Source organism: Molossus molossus, unplaced genomic scaffold (assembly GCF_014108415.1).
Source record: "Molossus molossus isolate mMolMol1 unplaced genomic scaffold, mMolMol1.p scaffold_m16_p_20, whole genome shotgun sequence".
Lineage (NCBI taxonomy): Eukaryota > Metazoa > Chordata > Mammalia > Chiroptera > Molossidae > Molossus > Molossus molossus.
Genome location: NW_023425356.1, coordinates 23,208,853 through 23,227,990, shown reverse-complemented (window position 1 = coordinate 23,227,990; position 19,138 = coordinate 23,208,853). Strand labels below are relative to the sequence as shown.

At 42.6% G+C, this 19,138-nt stretch overlaps 1 protein-coding gene and 1 pseudogene across 1 annotated transcript in view; one reads left to right on the top strand and one right to left on the bottom strand.

Annotated features, from left to right (window-relative positions):
- Positions 1-19,138, top strand: part of NUP210L (nucleoporin 210 like) — a 103,107-nt gene that overhangs the window by 68,355 nt on the left and 15,614 nt on the right. Inside the window, exons 28-33 of the mRNA XM_036272454.1 lie at positions 5,079-5,237; positions 6,160-6,251; positions 8,799-8,973; positions 11,997-12,172; positions 12,920-13,137; positions 14,995-15,131. Of these exons, the coding sequence (XP_036128347.1) occupies positions 5,079-5,237; positions 6,160-6,251; positions 8,799-8,973; positions 11,997-12,172; positions 12,920-13,137; positions 14,995-15,131 (957 nt within the window). The remainder of the gene's footprint in view (positions 1-5,078; positions 5,238-6,159; positions 6,252-8,798; positions 8,974-11,996; positions 12,173-12,919; positions 13,138-14,994; positions 15,132-19,138) is intronic.
- LOC118637590 lies at positions 3,768-5,063 on the bottom strand (annotated as a pseudogene).

Sequence of the window (19,138 nt, the reverse complement as noted above, 5' to 3'; positions counted from 1 at the left end):
TATGCTTCCACTTTTTTTATTTCTTCCTCTATTTCTTATTTCAGTGACCTGTAGTTTTCTGAGAAGAGGTCTTTTACTTCTTTGGTTAAGTTTATTCCTAGGTATCTTAATTTTGCCACAATGTTAAATGAGATTGTTTTTTCAGTTTCTCTTTCTGTGAGTTCATTGTTGGTGTATAAGAATGTCATTGAGCCCTGGCCAGTTTGGCTCAGTGGTTAGAGCGTTGGCCTGCGGTCCAGAGAGACCCGGGTTCGGTTCCCGCTAAGGGCACGTACCTCAGTTGCAGTTTGTCCCCGGCCCTGGTTGGGTTGTGTGGGTGGCAACCACTCGATGTGTCCCTTTCATGTCGATGTTTCTTTCTCTCTCTCTCCCTCCCACTCTATCTGAACAAAATATCAAAAAATGTCCTCGGGTGAGGACTAAAAAACAAAACAAAACAAAACAAAACAAAAATGCCCAAAAATGCCATTGAGCCTGGCTGGTGTGGCTCAGTGGTTGATCATTGACCCATGCATCAAGAGGTTGCCAGTTCGATTCCCGGTCAGGGCACATGCCCAGGTTGTGGGCCCAATCCCCAGTGGGGGGCATGCAGGAGGCAGCCATTCGATGTTTTCACTCATCAATGTTTCTATCTCTCTCTCCCCCTCTCCCTTCCTCTCTCACTAAGAGCAATAAAGGAAGATAAAAAACAAACAAACAAAAAGAATACCATCAATTTGTTGACATTAATTTTGTATCCTGCTACTTTGCCAAATTCGTTTATTAAATCTAGTAGATTTTTGATGAAGTCTTTAGGGTTTTTAATGTACAATGTCATATCATCTGCAAAAATGACAGTTTTAGTTTCTCCTTTCCAATTTGGATCCCTTTTATTCTTTCTTCATGTCTAATTGCTATGGCTAAGACTTCCAGTACTATGTTAAATAAGAGTGGCGAAAGTGGGCATCCCTGTCTTGTTCCTGCTCTTTTTTTTTTTTTAATCTTTATTGTTGAATGTATTACAGATGTTCCTCATTTTTCCCCCATTGACCCTCTCCTCCCCACTCCCACTCCCTTCCTGCCTTTTCCCACACTGTTGTCTGTGTCCATTGGTTATGCATATATGCATATAAGTTCTTTGGTTTATTTTTTCCCACCCCCCAGAACCCTTTCCCTTTGAGGTTTGTCAGTCTATCAACCAATTTGTACTTCTTTTTTTGTTTGTTTTTTCCTGTACGTGCCCCTAGTGGGAACCAAACCTGGGATTCTCTGGTCCACAGGCCGATGCTCCAACTGCTGAGCCAAACTGGCCAGGGCCTAATTTGTACTTCTTAATCCCTTCACCTTTCTCACCCATCCCCCCTCCCATCTATGTTTCTGCTCATGAGGGAAATGCTTTTAGTTTTTGCCCATTGAGTATGATGTTGGCTGTAGGTTTTTCATATATGGCCTTTATTATGTCAAGATATGATCCCTGTATTCCCACATTGCTGAGTGTTTTTGTGAGAAATGGGTGCGGATTTTGTCAGATACTTTTTCAGCATCTATTGATAAGATCATATGATTTTTATCTTTCATGTTGTTTATGCGGTGTATCACATTTATTGATTTGCGAATATTGTACCATCCTTGCATCCCTGTGGTGAATCCCACTTGGTCATGATGAATAATTTTTATTTTTTATCTTCACCCGAAGACACTTTTTCCATTTTATGTTCAGATAGAGTGGGAGGGAGAGAGAGGAAGAGAGAAAGAGAGAGAGAAACATTGATGTGAAAGGGACACATCGAGGTGGCTGCCACCTGCACGACCCAACCAGGGCCCTGGACAAACTGCAACCGAGGTACATGCCCTTAGCGGGAACTGAACCCGGGTCTCTCTGGACCGCAGGCCGACACGCTAACTGCTGAGCCAAACCGGTCAGGGTGATGAATAATTTTTTTTATGTAGAGAGCCATACAAAGATTTCTTCTGGCACTAGTCGTCATGGCTCAGCGGTAGAGCGTCGGCCCGCGAAGCAAAGAGTCCAGTGTTCAATTCCAGCTAAGGGCACATACCTAGGTTGTGGTTTGTCCTCAGCCCTGGTTGGAATTGTACAGGTGGCAACCAGTTGTTGTGTCTGTCTCACATTAATGTTTCTCTCTTTCTCTCTTCCTTCTTCTCTCCCTCCCGTTCTACCTGAAGATAAATATAAAAATATCCTTAGGTGAACATTATTAAAAAAACAACAAATCAAAACAAAACAAATTTTTTCTGCTTCAGACCTGTATAGGCAGACTATTTATGAAATAGGCAAGAGAAAGGTCTCCAATGCCCCATAAGGTTGATTTCCTGTGCTGTGGTATCACCATTTAGAGATTCACTTGAATTAAATAATTGTAAACCTCCTTCTTTATCATAGACTGTCTTTCAGACAACTAACTGAGATCTGTTGGGATTCCACAAAGGAAATGGGAATTTTGATGTAGGGGACAAGGGAAAGGTGATTTTGGAATTTAGGGCTCTATGTGAGTCAAGAGAGCTAAAAGGAAGATCTTGAAGGTTCTGTGCACCAAGAAGGCAGGGGAGGTAGGAAATAAAATGCACACCAAAATGGTAGGCAGGTGCCTATTTCAGCATTTGTGTTAGTGTTGGCCCTGCCTTCTCTATTCCAGAAATCTGTCAAGATCTAGTCTAGAATTTCTTCAGTCTAGTCTAGGATATCAGTGAAACAAATGGGGAGATGGTCAGACAGTTTTAACATAACCCTAAAATAGGAGCTTCCCTTTCTTGTCCTCTTTCTTTCTTGCTACCACTCTGAACTCCAGGAGCAGATTGCTTCACTTCTCTCTCAAGCTCTGTCTGAACCCATTTTACAAACCCCTTTCTTCATTTCCATTATTCTTCTGTTAGTGAACTGACTTTGAGATAATTTAATAATCTTACAGAAGTGTGCCAACAGAGGTTTTTTGGGGGGTGACTATGTTGCTAAGAATATGAAAGGAGCCCTGGCCAATTTGACTCTGTGGTTAGAGCGTTGGCCCAAGGGCCAAAGAGTCCTGGGTTTGATTCCGGTCAAGGGCACATACCTTGGTTGTAGTTCAGTCCCCTGTCCTGATCAGGAGGCAACCAATCTATGTGTCTTTCTCATATCAATATTTCTCTCTCTCCCTCCCTCCCACTCTGACTGAAGATAAATGGAAAAATATCCTCGAGTAAGGATTAAAAAAAAAAAAGAATATGAAAGGAAGTTAACTATGAAAATAAGCCCAATTACTCTAGTTCTTCTAAATAGCTACTTCCAATATACATTTTCCTTATTGTTATAACAAAGAGAGGAGCACAGTATTTAATTCATGAATAACTCTTTTTTTGTTGTTGTTATTAGCATAAACGGATTTATTTACTAACCAAAAGGTTGATCCTAATTAAGCCAACACTCAGAAATAGTTGCATGTAAAATGTTTGTGATAAAGATAATACAGTAATTAAACACACACACACACAACCAGATTCGCTCATTGAACTGAGTTTGTTTGTCCTCACAGCTAATTTCTGTCTGGAAAGATGATGGAATTTTTTTTAAATTGATTTTTAGAGAGAGAGGAACGGAGAGGGAGAGAGAGCATGAAACATCCACGTGAGAGTGACCCATCCATCGGCTGCCACCTGCACCCCCCACCTCAGCAGGGATAGAGCCCACAACCTGGGCATGTGCCCTGACTGGGAATCAAACCAGCCACCCTCTGGTACACAGGACGACACCCAACCAATTGAGCCACACCAGCCAGGGCAGGATGATGAAATTTTTACTCCACTTTTTCCTAGCTCCGAGCTTAGCTCACACTGTTCATGATGCATTCCACCACTAACTTCCTGCCTTGCGATCTTGTTATGGTGCTTTCATCCCTGTCCCATTCCTGATGTTGGACCAATGCACCATTTACAAAGTTGCAGACGGTCTGAGTTCTTCTGCCATCAGCTGTAGTCTCTTCAAACTTCTCTCCCAGGTTGCATGAGGACTATGTCGTCGACGAGGTGCTTTCAGTTTTTCGGTGAGGTTTTTGCTGTTAGAAGTGACCACGCGCCCTGGACAGTTTGGCCCAGTGGTTGGAGCATTCGCCCACAGTCTAGAGAGAACGGGGTTCCGTTCCCGCTAAGGGCACATACATCGGTTGCAGTTTGTCCCCGACCCAGTTGGGGTCGTGTGGATGGCAACTACTCGATGTGCCTTTCTCACGTCGATGTTGCTTTTTTTTTTTTTTTTTTTATCCTCACCCGAGGACATTTGTCCATTTTTTGTTCAGATAGAGGGGGAGGGAGGGAGAGAGAGAGAGAGAGAGAGAGAGAGAGAGGGAGAGAGAGAGAAATATCAATGTGAAAGGGACACATCGAGTGGCTGCCACCCGCACAACCAACCAGGGCCGGGGACAAGTGCAACCGAGGTATGTGCCCTTAGCGGGAACCAAACTTGGGTCTCTCTGGACTGCAGGCCGATGCTCCAACCGCTGAGCCAAACTGGCCAGGGCTCATGTTGATGTGTTGATCTCTCTCTCCCTCCCTCCCTCTCTCCCTCTCTCCCTCTCTCCCTCTTGCTGCATCTGAACATGAATGCAAAAGTGTCCTTGCGCCCTGGCCAGTTTGGCTCAGCGATTAGAGCGTCGGCCTGCGGTCCGGAGAGACCTGAATTCAGTTCCCGCTAAGGGCATGTACCTCGGTTGCAGTTTGTCCCCGGCCCTGGTTGGGTCATGTGGGTGGCAACCACTCAATGTGTCCCTTTCACACCTATGCTTCTCTCTCTCTCTCTTCCTCCCACTCTATCTGAACAAAATATCGAAAAGTGTCCTCTGGTGAGGATAAAAAAAAAGTCCTTGGGTGAGGGTAAAAAAAAAGTGATGATACAGTCCAGCCTGGCCCTGGCGCCGATTCTCCGCAGAGCCATTCTCACACCTAGTTCCTTCATGTACTTGTGAAACCTTTGCTTTCTACTAAGCACCATCTTCCTTCCAGCTGCTGAGTGGTGGGTGCGGGAGGCCTGCAGGCAACCTGAGCGGCGCTGAGTGCTGTGCTAATGCGTGGCAGCTCATGAATGTTTCTTTATCCATACCCTCACTGTCTAGGTTTTTCTACAACTCCCAGTAGAGAATAACTTTGCCATGGATGTCCACACAAAAGCAGCTGGTCGGACCAGTATCAAAGTCACTGTCCGCTGTATGAACAGTTCCTCTGGGCAGTTTGAGGGGAATTTGTTGGAACTGTCAGATGAAGTTCAGATCCTGGTAAGGGCCCAAACCTAAATCTTGTTTTGTATATTAAGAAGAAAAGGGTTATATTCGCTTTATCATCCATGAAGAGCTTAGTCTAAATAAAGGTAGAGAAATGATTAGAGGGATCCCCTAGGACAGGTTTATAGTTTCTAGATCTTTATCATTTCTGCCTCCTTATAAGTATTGACATTAGAAACAATAGTACATGTACTTCTTCCCAACTCCTCACACAATGAACAAAGGATATGAACACCATAATAACTAAAGAGGGGTTAATTTCTGAGCCATTCTGCCTAACATAGATTCTATGATACAGTCCACTTAGCTATATTCATAGGTAGAATTATATCGAATCCTAACGTTTGGTAAGGTGTAGAGTATGAATTGTTTCTACAGATGTTCTCAAGCTGAAAGCTAAATCACCCTGTTGTTTTTAGAATGCAAAAGAAAAAATTATCATTAGTGTGGGGCAAATAAATTCCTCTCCCTCTGAATATGGTACTGATTTTTTTTTTTTCTCTTTTATTTTGGCTTTTGTTCTCTGATTCAGTGAGACATAGAGGAAAGAGCATTTTATTAGGTGGAAGACTTGAATAATGTCACTTACTAATTTAATATTATAGATTCTTTGTTCTCAAATCTCTTTTCAGGTTATAGGAGCTAAAATTAGAAATTTCAAAATTATTTTATATCTTATATCTAAGTAATACAGACAACGTAATATGGGTAAACTTGAAGCAGGGTTAATATTAGGTTATATATTCTAGAATACCTAGATACATTTAAGTGCCTGACTCATTTTGGAAAGGAGTATTGTGGAACATTAGGCTAAATTGAATTTAGGCAGACCATTGATTTGTAGTTGTCTATACGTGAGTAAAGGTCATCATTTATCTTTTCCAGAAATGAGGAAAAAATTATTTTCTCATTATAGGTGTTTGAAAAACTCCAACTTTTCTATCCAGAGTGCCAACCTGAGCAAATTCTAATGCCCATGAATTCTCAACTCAAACTTCATACCAACAGGTAAGGATAATGGAGAAGGACAGGCCAGGTTCTAACTTCACCTTCAGTAAAACATTGCAGATGAAAAGAAGTACTGTCGCCCTGGCCGGTTTGGCTCAGCGGTTAGAGTGTCAGCCTGCGGTCCAGAGAGACCCGGGTTCGGTTCCCGCTGAGGGCATGTGCCTCAGTTGCAGTTTGTCCCCGGCCCTGGTTGGGTGGTGTGGGTGGCGACCACTCGATGTGTCCCTTTCACGTCGATGTTTCTCTCTCTCTCTCTCTCTCTTCCTCTCTCTCCCTCCTTCTCTATCTGAACAAAAAATGGAAAAATGTCCTCAGGTGAGGATTTAAAAGAAAAAAAAAAGAAGAAGAAGCATTGTCTTCTAGGTGATTTTTCTAACCCACAAATCTTTTTATTTATTTATTTTTCTTTATTGGTTTGAGAGAGAGAGGAAGGGAAAGAGAGACAGAAACATCAATTAAAGAGAACATCGATTGGCCGCCTCCTGCCTGCCCCCTCACTGGGGATTTGGCCTACAACCTGGGCATGTGCCCTGACCAGGAATCGAACCAGCCACCTCTTGGTGCATGGGTCAACGCTCAACCACTGAGCCACAGCAGCCTGGCTTTAACCCACAAATAAATTTTTTTTGGTTGAGGTGAAATTGACATAACATAAAATTAACCATTTTAAAGTGTACAATTCAGTGGCATTCAGTACATTCACAAAACTGTGTAGCCATCACCTCTGTCTAGTTCCAAAACATTTTATTACCACAAAAGGACACCATACCCATTACGTAGTCACTCCCCATTTTCCCTCATCTCAGCCCCTGGCAACCACTAATCAGTTGTCTCTATGAATTTAACTATTCTATGTATTTCATACAAATAGAATCATACAATATGTGACCTGTTTGTGTTGGCTGCTTTCAATTAACATAATGTTTTCAGGGTTCCTCCATGTTATAGCATGTATCAGTACTTCATTCTTTTTATGGAATAATATTATATCCATACAATGGAGTAAATAATATTCCATTGTATGGATATAATATTTTTTTTATCCATTCATCTATTGATAGACATTTTGGTTGTGTTCACCTTTTGGCTATTGTGAATAATGCTGCTATGAACATTCATGTACAAGTATTTGTTTGAATACCTGTTTCAATTCATTTTTTTTTTTACCCTCCCCCGAGGACATTTTTCCATTTTTTGTTCGATAGAGTGGGCGGAAGAGAGAGAGAGAGAAACATCCACGTGAAAGGGACACATTGAGTGGCTGCCTCCTGCACGACCCAACCAGGGCCGGGGACAAACTGAAACCAAGGTATGTGCCCTTAGCGGAAACCATACCCGGGTCTCTCTGGACCGCAGGCTCTAACCACTGAGCAAAACTGGCCAGAGCTGTTTCAATTCTTTTGGCTGAATAATTTTTTTTAAATAATTTTTCTTTATTGACTTTATTTTTATTTTTAATATATTTTTATTTATTATTTTTAGGCAGAGAGGAAGGCAGAGAGAGATAAAAACACTGATGTGAGAGAGATACATCGATCAGCTGCCTCCTGCATGCCCCCTACTGGGGGTCGAGTCCACAACCCGGGCATGTGCCCTGGCTGGGAATCAAACCAGGACCTCTCAGTCCATGGGATGATGTTCAGTCCAATGAGTCACACCAGCCGGGCTCTTTATTGATTTTAGAAAGAGAGGAAGGAAGAGGGAGAGAGATAGAGACATTGATGAGAGAGAACATTGATTGGCCGCCTCCTGCATGCTCCCCACTGGGGATTAGGCCCACAACCTGGGGATATGCCCTGACCAGGAATCAAACTGGCGACCTCTTAGTGCATGGGTCGACACTCCACCACTGAGCCACACCAGCCAGACTGGCCAAATAATTTTTAATGATAAACATATAATAAAATTTGATTTTTAAAAAGATAAGCATAGCCCTGGCCTGTATGCTTCAGTTGGTTGGAGCATCATCCCATGCACCAAAGGGTTGTGGGTTTGATTCCTACTCAGGGCACAAACCAAGTTGTGGACTTGATCCCCAGTCTGATGCCTACAGGAAGCAACTGATCTCCCGATTGATGTTTCTCATATTGATGTTTCTCTCTCTCTTAAAATCAATAAAAACACATCCTTGGGTGACGATTTTTTTTTAAAGCCCAGCTGGTATGGCTCAGTGGTTGAGCATCAACCCATGCACCAAGAGGTTGCCGGTTCGATTCCCAGTCAGAGCACGTGTCCAGGTTGTGGGCCAAATCCCCAGTAGGGAGGCATATAGGAGGTAGATGATCAATATTCTCTCTCATTGATGTTTCTCTCTCTCCCTCTCCCTTTCTCTCTCTCTAAAATCAATAAAGGAAAAAAAATTTTTTTAAAGATAAGCATAATCCAAAGGCAGATTTTTACCTGAGGAACAAATAAGCACACAATATGGAGAATGGCGAGCAGTTTCCTCAGAGTATAGCCTTTAACAGTGATCCTGGCAATCTCTACTTCTTTCTTGTGGTCAAGCAGAGTCCCCAAGAGATGCCACTTGCTCTGTTTGTTCCCTAGGGAAGGGGCCGCCTTTGTGAGTTCCCGTGTTCTCAAGTGTTTCCCTAATTCATCCATCATTGAGGAGAATGGTGAAGGGCTCCTGAAAGCTGGTTCCATTGCAGGTACTGCCGTGTTGGAAGTCACGTCTATAGAACCTTTTGGAGTCAACCAAACAACCATAACTACAGTTCAGGTGAGTTCAGGGACTTTAAATACATACATACATACATACATACATAAAAGGCCTTAAGAAGCAGATTTCTTTTTTTTTTTTTTCTCATATGTTTTTAGTGATATTTTTAGAGAGGAAGGAAGAGAGAGAGAGAAAAACATCGATGTGAAAGAGAAACATCAATTGGCTGCCCCCCACTAGGGATCAAGCCTGAAACCTGGGCATGTGTCCTGACCAGGAATCGAACCAGGACCTCTCAGTTCACTGAGCCACACCAGCTGGGCCAGATTTTCTTTTTTCTTTTTCTTTTTTTTTTTTGTGTGGTACATGCCCCTAGCAGGAACCGAACGCGGGACTCCCTGGTCCGCAGGCTGATGCTCAACCGCTGAGCTGGATTTTCTTTTTTTAAGAACTAGGAACTTCTCCGGAGGTCAGAAATGAACTATAAGACGAGACAATCTTGACATGATTCTAAACCATCAAATTAAAGTGAACTTTAGAGTCCTTGTTATAAAAGGGATTAGCCTCAAATTGGTATGATTGTCTTCTGAACAGCTTAGGAAAGAGGGTTTATGTGGGAGAAGTGTAGAACTGTTGCTATCAAAATTAGGCTTTGTTTTCAGAATTTAAAAATTAGAATTAGAAGATTCCTCAGAGGTAAGTTAGTCTGACACACACATGAGAACCACCACCATGACTGTGGACAAGAGCAGCAAGATGCTGCAGCACATCAACTACAGGATGAGGTCATCCTGCAAGATAGCCGTATCTTCATTGGCACCTGCAAGGCTTTCAACAAGCGTATGAATTTGATCCTATGTGATTGTGATGAAGTCAAGATCAAGCCAATAGTAGGCATACATGTTATTAAACTTCTCTTTGTTTTTCTCCTATTAAAAAAAAAGATCAAGCCATAAAACTCTAAACAAGCAGAAAGAGAAGAGAAGTGAGTCATCGGTCTGATGCCGTTTTGAGGGGAGAACTGGTCTCAATGACAGTAGAGGCATCTCCTCCTAAAGATACTGGCATTGCTTAAATGTCACTTGCTGGAGCTGCTGGGGGCCTAGGGATCGGCAAGGCTGCTGGCAGAGAAATCACGGCTGGTGTTTCCATGCCCCAAGCCCCCTGCAGGACTTGCTGGGCCAGGTCATAGGGTTGGTGGGCCATCTCGACAGGGCTCCCTCCTCTGGGCATGTGCCCACCAAGGCTCTAGACTCATCTTGGCCCTCCTCATCTCCCTATCTGTTTCCCAAAAGACTGTACATAGTCCTTTTATTTCCTTGTGGCCTGTGAAACAAATTTATAATAAACTCTTTTTTTTTTAATCCTCACCCAAGGACATTTTTTCCATTTTTTGTTCAGATAGAGTGGGAGAGAGAGAGAGAGAAACATCGATGTGAAAGGGACACATCGAGTGGCTGCCACCCGCACGACCAACCAGGGCCAGGAACAAACTGCAACCGAGGTACATGCCCTTAGCAGGAACCGAACCTGATCTCTCTGGACTGCAGACCGACGCTCTAACCGCTGAGCCAAACTGGCCAGGGCTATAATAAACTCTTAAAAGGATATTCTTTTTCAAAATTTTAGGCATTATACATCAATATTCCACCCACGATGTTGGTCCTTTTTTATATTATCTCTTTTAACTGCCACAGAAACCCTGTGAGGAGGGCATTATTATCTGTATTAAACTCCTAAGAAATCTGAGACCTAGAATAATTAATGAAGCTACGAAACGATGAAGTTAGGATTCAAAGCTGGACTTTTCTTACTGTTATCATGGCTTATCTCTTACAGTGTAAAAACAAAACCTATAATATTCTTGATAGATAATCAAGTTATTTAACAATATTGAGCACTCTGCACAAAATAGATGAATTGCACTTCTTTCCTCAAAAAGCTCCAGCTTCTTGCCCTGGCCGGTTTGACTCAACAGTTAGAGCTTCGGCCTGCAGACCAGAGAGTCCAGTGTCTGGTTCCTGCTAAGGGCACATACCTTGGTTGCGGTTTGTCCCTGGCCCCAGTTGGGGTCGCGTGGGTGGCAACCAGTTCATGTGTCTCTCTCACATTGATGTTTCTCTCTCTCTCTTCCTCCTGCTCTATCTGAAGATAAATGCAAAAAAAAAAAAGTGTCCTCAGGTGAGGATTAAAAAAAAAAGCTATAGCTTCTCTTTACATTTCCACAGCTTTAATAATTAAAAGCCGCCCGGCTGGTGTGGCTCAGTGGTTGAGCATCAACCCCATGCACCAAGAGGTCACCAGTTTGATTCCCGGTCAAGGTTGTGGGTCCAATCTCCAATGAGGAGCATGCAGGGGGCAGCCAATTGATGTTCTTTCTCATCGATACTTCTGTCTATCTCTCCCTTCCTTCCTCTCTAAAAATTAATAAGGAAAAATATAATAGTAATAATTAAAAGACATTTCCTGTACTGTCATATTTTATTTTCCTTTATTGATTGATTTTAGAGGAAGAGGAAGAGAGAGGAAGAGAGAGATAGAAACATTGATAAGAGAGAACATTGACTGGCCACCTCCTGCATGTCCCCCACTGGGGATCAGGCCCACAACCTAGGCATGTGTTCTGATCAGGAATCAAACCAGTGACCTCTTGGTACATGGGTTGATGCTCAACCACTGAGCCACACCGGCTAGACCCACAGTGATATTTTATTTTACTTAAAATTTTTTTTCTTTATTGATTTGAGAGAGGGAGGGAGAGAGAGATAGAAACATCGATGAGAGAGAACATTGATTGGCCACCTCCTGCATGCCCCCCACTGGGGATCTGGCCCACAACCCGGGCATGTGCCCTGACCAGGAATGGAATCAGCAACCTCCTAGTGCATGGGTCGTTGCTGAACCGCTGAGCCACACCAGCTGAACTGTCATATTTTCGCTCTGATTTAAGTAATCTCAAATCAAGAGCTATTTCATATGAAAGAGGAGCACCGATTTTTATTATTGATTATAAATTTCAGAATATGGTCACAGTTCCTCTTCAGTGTATGCTTCTTTGTACCAGTAGGTTTTGTCTCCCACAGGTGGCACCAGTAACATACCTGCGAATGAGCAGCCAACCCAAGCTATACACAGCCCAAGGAAGGACCCTGTCGGCCTTTCCCTTGGGCATGTCTCTCACCTTCATTGTTCAGTTTTATAATGGCATCGGAGAGAAATTTCACACACACAATACCCAGCTTTATCTGGCTCTGAACAGGTATGGAAGTTGATGATACTGTGGTAGAAATTCTTGCAGATTAGACTAGTATTATATATAGCAGTTCTAGTAAATTACTCTTATGTTCTGCACTTGGAATCTAATCTTTGTTTCTTTCATTAAGATGGCAAAATAGCCCTGGCCGGTTTGGCTCAGCGGTTAGAGCATCGGCCTGCGGTCCGGAGAGACCCGGGTTCGGTTCCCGCTAAGGGCACATACCTCAGTTGCAGTTTGTCCCCGGCCCTGGTTGGTCGTGCGGGTGGCAGCCACTCAATGTGTCCCTTTCACATCGATGTTTCTCTCTCTCTCTCTCTTCCTCTCTCTCCCTCCCACTGTATCTGTGCAAAAAATGGAAAAAAAAAATGTCCTCGGGTGAGGATAAAAAAAAAAAAAAGATGGCAAAATACCAGAATGGTATTAGTTGTTCAATGAAGAAAAAGTTCAGGATATTAAGAATCTGTCAAGTTCACAGAAAGTTTCCATAGGGAACTAATTGGAGTAATAGTATCAAAAAGTCATACTGAAAAAAAATTTTTTAATTAAAAAAAAAAAACAGCCTTACTGGGCCCTATATATATGAAGGTAAATAGACCACTCTGTGGCCCCTACTTGCATGCTCTCCTTTGTAGAACTCCTTCTGAACTTTTGATCTGTTGAATATAAAACTTTATAATAGTGTCTGCCCCAGAATTGTTTCCTAACTATTATCTCTTTTCAGAGATTTCTACCTTTCATGTCTGTTTTCAGAGATGACCTACTGCTTATTGGACCAGGGAATAAGAACTATACTTACGTGGCCCAGGCTGTGAACAGAGGGGTGACACTCGTGGGGCTCTGGGATCGGAGACATCCAGGCATAGCAGATTATATTCCTGTTGCCGTAGAGCATGCCATTGAGCCAGACATCAAGCTCACCTTTGTTGGAGATGTCATCTGCTTCAGTACTCACCTCCTCAACCAAAATGGTCTGAATACCTTCCTTTAAATAAATTTTTTTAAATTGATTTTTAGAGAGAGAAGAAGGGAGAGGGAGAGAGAGAGAAACATCAATGTGAGATTGAAACATCAATCAGCTGCCTCCTGCACATCCCCTTCTGGGGATGGAGCCCGCAACCTGGGCATGTGCCCTGACTGGGAATCAAACCTGCAACCTCTTGGTGCATGGGATGATGCTCAACCAACTGAGCCACACAGGCCAGGGCTACCTTCCCTTTTTTAACCTCATAGCTAACAGGGTTACAAAGCAACTCATTCCTTAGGGGACTTTTTTTTCCCCAAATTATCTAAAATCTGAGGGCCTCTCTTAAAAAGAAAATATTTTTATGTATTTCATTATTTTTTATGTTAACTGATAATTCTCAATTTAATGCCCATTTCTCTCAATAGCCAGCCATTAGAAGTCAGCCAGTCATATTTATCAAATGCCTATTGAATGCATAGCTTTATGTAATAATGTATTACATAGACAGTGTAGGGTACTATGCCTTCTCCTCCATTTCCAGCTTCTGAAGGAGGGTTCATGCTAAGTTGAAGAGCAGGAAAGGAAGAAATAAAAGGAAGAAAAGGACAATAAGGCTTTAGTTCTAAGAACTAATTTTGTGTATACTGTTTTGTGAGGTCCATTGAAGGCCTATATCCTACATATATCATCACTGAAGAAAGGTTTGGTCTTGCTATTCTCTTGATCAGCAAAGCATTTCTGTTCTAAGATGTACTATTGAGTTAAAGAAAATCAGTCTTTGATAAGCAAATGAGTATTAATTCTTTGGGTTTACAGATAGTATATTCCAAAGTGGTATACATTGACTGGGTATATGCATCCAAATAATCCATCCAAGTAAGACTGGCTTTGGGTAAAGTGATGTAATGTTGGACCTGACTTTAACATTAACTATATATTTTGGACCTTATACAAAAGTAGCTCTATTAAGACTAGGTTCAATCCTCCAATCCTGTAACAACTGACTTGCAAGCAATCACTTCTAACATGTAATCCAGGGCTGGTGAGCTAACGCTGCTTTAAGGTTGACAGAAATATAATGCCATGATTGTTAATCTCTTTTCAATGAAGCAGAGGCTCTTTTATTCTCTATTGCTAGGTTTTGTCAGGAATGTCCCTCTGTCTCCACTCTGCAACATTTTGGGCATCCCAAATCCATACCACTTTGGATGGGTAAACAAAAGGGCTACATGCCAAGGTCAGGAATCTAACCTAATCTTTGTCATTCCTCTACCACCTTGAGATTTAAGCCAGAACAAATCCTCTCTCCTGCCAGTTGTCACTTTCTTGCAGTCTTCCTGCTCTAAGCAAATTTGTCCTTAGCAGAATCTAGACAAAGTTTAATCAGAGAGTTATCCTTGTGTGTAAAATGAGTTTTTTCTTTCCTTTCTTTTTTTAATTGATTTTTTTTTTTTTTAGAGAGAGAGAGAAACATTGATGGGTTGCCTCCTGCACACCCTCCACCAGGATCGAGCCCTCAACCTGGGCATGTGCCCTGACCAGGAATCAAACCAAGACTTCAGTCCATGGGGCAACGCTCAGTCCACTGAGCCACACTGGCTGGGCTAAAATGAGTTTTTCTTTAAGGAGAACTTTAATGATTCTGAAGATCAGTAGTTCTTATTTTATTTCGCTGGCATGATATATGAAGGGGAACCTGCCATTGAGAAAACAAAGTTATCCTCAAAGCCGGGTGTTCCTCCTGGGGAGAGAGATCTCTGTGCTTGAATGGTCTACTGATCTGGAGTCTAAGTAAGGTTAAAATGACCATCAATTTATATCAAAAGGGTGCAGCCAAGTGCTTTCTCTTGTCTTTTCCTAGGTGAACCTGGGATTTGGATGATTTCCACTGACAGTATTCTACAAATAGACATTGTCACTGGGGTAGGAGTGGCCAGGAGTCCAGGAATAGCAACAATCTTTCATGACATCCCAGGACTGGTGAAAACATACCGAGAGGTAAACCTAACAGTACCAGGATTAAAGCAAGGCTCAGTGGTTAGAGCGTCAGCCTGTGGTCCAGAGAGACCCAGGGTTCAGGTTCTGCTAAGGGCACGTACCACGGCTGCAGTTTGTCCCCGGCCCCGATTGGGTTGTGCGGAAGGTAGCCGCTTAATATGTCCCTTTCACATCGATTATTTCTCTCTCTTTCTCTCTCTTCCTCTCTCTCCCTCCCACTCTATCTGAACAAAAGATGGAAATATATCCTCAGGATAAGGAAAAAAAGAGAGAGAGAGACAAGGGCAACTATTTCTGTATATAGTAATGTGCATATAGAAAAGAAATACACTCACATATCAAATATAAAAAAAGCCAAAAAGCTTTATTGAAACATAAAGGGAAACAGTACTGGAATTCTTTTTTTTTTTTTTTTCTTTTTTTTTTTTATCCTCACCCGAGGATATTTTTCCATTTTTTGTACAGATAGAGTGGGAGGGAGAGAGAGGAAGGGAGAGAGAGAGAAACATCGATGTGAAGGGACACACCGAGTGGCTGCCACCCGCACGACCAACCAGGGCCGGGGACAAACCGCAACCGAAGTACGTGCCCTTAGCGGGAACCGAACCCGGGTCTCTCCGGATCGCAGGCCGACGCTCTAACCGCTGAGCCAAACTGGCCAGGGCAGTACTGGAATTCTTAACCAGAAGAATGCCTAGTCTGACTTATATTTTAAAATATCACTATGGCCCAGCTGGTGTGACTCAGTGGTTGAGTGTCGACCCATGCACCAAGAGGTCAGGGCACATGCCCAGGTTGTGAGCCTGTTCCCCAGTGGGAGGCATACAGGAGGTGGCCAATCAATGTTCTCTCTCATCAATGTTTCTATCTCTCTCTCTCTCCCTCCCTCTCTCAAATCAATAAAGAAAAAAAAAAGTTAAATAAAATATCACTGTGGGTCTAGCCGGTGTGGCTCAGTGGTTGAGCATCAACCTATGCACCAAGAGGTCACTGGTTTGATTCCTGATCAGAACACATGCCTAGGTTGTGGGCCTGATCCCCAGTGGGGGGCATGCAGGAGGTGGCCAGTCGATGTTCTCTCTTATCAATGTTTCTATCTCTCCCTCTTACATCCTCTCTCTCGAAAATCAATAAAGGAAAGAAAAATTGTTTTTAATCCAAAAAAAACAAAATCACTGTGGCTCTGGCCAGTTTTGCTTAGTGGCTGGAGCTACTGGACCAGTGAACTGAGGGTTTGATTTCGGTCAAGGGCACATACCTCGGTTGTGGTTAGTCCATGGCCCTGGTTGGGGTCATGCGGGAGGCAACCAGTTGATGTATCTCTCTCGCATTGATGTTTCTCTCTCTCTCTTGCTCTCTCCTTCTCTCTCCCTCCTTCCCACTCTATCTGATGATAAATAGAAAAATGTCTTTAGGTGAGGATTTAAAAAATAATAAAGTTTTTTAAAAAAATCAAATATCACTGTGACTACTGGTTGGTACTAAACTGGAGGGGCTAGGGTAGAAGCTGAGAGACCAGTCGGGAGACTGTTATTGCAGTAACCCAGGTGAGAGATGATGGTGGATCAGGGTAGTAATAGAGGAGGTAATAAGAAGTTGATCAGATTCTAATTATATATTATAGATAGAGCCAATAGAATTTTCTGACAGATTGCATTTAGAGTGTGAGACTGTCAAGAATGACTTAAGGTCCTGGCTGGTATGGCTCAGTTGGTTGGAGCATGTTCCTGAACACCAAAACGTTGCTGGTTTGATTCCTGGTCTGGGCACATGCCTGGGTTGTGGGCTTGATCCCTGGTAGCCGGTATGCAGCAGGCAACCTATCAATGTTGGGCTTTCACATCAGTGTTTCTCTCTTCTCCCTTCCTTTCTCTCTAAAAATCAAACTATTCTTTAGGAAAAAAAGAATGACTTAAGCTTTTTGATTGAACAACTAAAAGGTCAAAGTTGCCATCAATTGAAATAGGGAAACTGTGAGTGGAATAACTCTGGAGAAAAGATCAGTCCGTTTTGGACATGTAAAGTTGGATATGAGGTAGCTGGATATAAAAGCCTGGGAGTCATTGGCTTAGAGATGATATTTAAAGCCATTAGATCACCAACAGAATGGGTATAAACAGCGTAAAGGTACAAGGACAAGCTCTGGGTATACTTCAATATTAAGAGCTCTGAGAGAAGAAGAGGAACCAATAAGAGACTTATAAGAAATAGCCCTGGCTGGTTTGGCTCAGCGGTTAGAGTGTTGGCCTGCGGTCCAGAGAGACTTGGGTTCGGTTCCCGCTAAGGGCATGTACCTCGGTTGTAGTTTGTCCCCGGCCCTGGTTGGGACATGCGGGTGGCAACCACTCAACGTGTCCCTTTCACATCGATGTTTTTCTCTCTCTCTTCCTCTCTCTCCCTCCCACTCTATCTGAACAAAAAACAAAACAAAAAAAATGTCCTTGGGTGAGGATAAAAAAAAGAAAAAAAGAAATGACAAGTGAAATGGGAAGAAAACCCAGAGATTTGGTGTCCTGGAAGTCAAGTGAAGAAAGTTATTTCAAGAGGGGAGGAGTGATCAATCATGTCAAATGCTATGAATAGGTTAAGTAAGCTGAAAACTGAGACATAACTGACGGTTTTTACAATATAAAAACTGGAGACTGATGAGCAGTTTCAGTGGAAGTGATGGGAGTAAAAGTTTGACTGGAGAATTGGAAAAGAGCCTGGCTAGTGTGGCTCAGTGGATTGAGCATTGTCCCATGGACCTAGAGGTCCAGGTTTGATTCCCAGTCAGGGCACACGCGGGTTGTGGGCTAGATCCCCAGTGGGGGGCATGCAGAAGGCAGCCACATTGATGTTTATCTCTCTCACATCGATGTTTCTGTCTTTCTCTCCCTTCCTCTCTCTCTAAAAAATCAATAAAACATATTTTTTAAAAAAAGAGAGAGAGAGATTGGAAAAGCGGCCTGAGAGCCTGGCCAGTGTGGCTCAGTGGTTGATGTCGACTCATGCACCAAGAGGTCGCCAGTTTGATTCCTGATCAGGGCACATGCCCAGGTTGTGGGCTAAATCCCCAATGGCAGGGCATGCAGGTGGCCATTCAATATTCTCTCTTACCAATGTTTTCATCTTTCTTTCCCTCTCCCTTCCTCTTTCTAAAAATCAATAAAGAAAAAAAAATTTTTTTAAGTTCTCTATATCTATGAGTCTGTTTCTGCTCTGCTTATTCATTTTGTTTATTGATTCAAATGTTGATAGATATGTACTGCCATTTTATTGATCATATTTTTTATCTTCTTCTTCAAGAAGACCCTTCAGCCTTTCATATAATACTGGTTCAATGGTGATTAACTCCTTTAGCTTTTTCTTGTCTGGGAAACTTTATATGGTCATCAATTCTAAATGATTGCTTTGCAGGATAGAGTAATCTTGGTTGTAGGTCCTTGCATTTCATCACTTTGAATATTTCTTGCCACTTTCTTCTGGTGTGCAAAGTTTCCTTTGAGATATCAGCTGACAGTCTTATGGGAGCACCCTTATAGGTAACTAACTGCTTTTCTCTTGCTGCTTTTAAGATTCCTTCTTTGACTTTAACTTTTTGCATTTTATTGTATTGTATTGTATTATTTTATTTTATTTATTTTTATTATTTTTTTATCCTCACCCGAGGACATTTTTCCATTTTTTGTTCAGATAGAGTGGGAGGGAGAGAGGGAGGAAGAGAGAGAGAGAAACATCAATGTGAAAGGAACTCATTGAGTGGCTGCCACCCACATGACCCAACCAGGGCCGGGAACAAGCTGCAACCAAGGTACGTGCCCTTCGCAGGAACCGAACCCGGGTCTCTCTGGACCATAGGCCGACACTCTAACTGCTAAGCCAAACTGGCCAGGGCTTTTGCATTTTATTTTATTAATTTATTTTTTATCCTCAGCTGAGGACATTTTTGCATTTATCTTCAGATAGAGCGGAGGGAGAGATGGAGGAAGAGAGTAAGAAACATCAATGTGAGAGACACATCAACT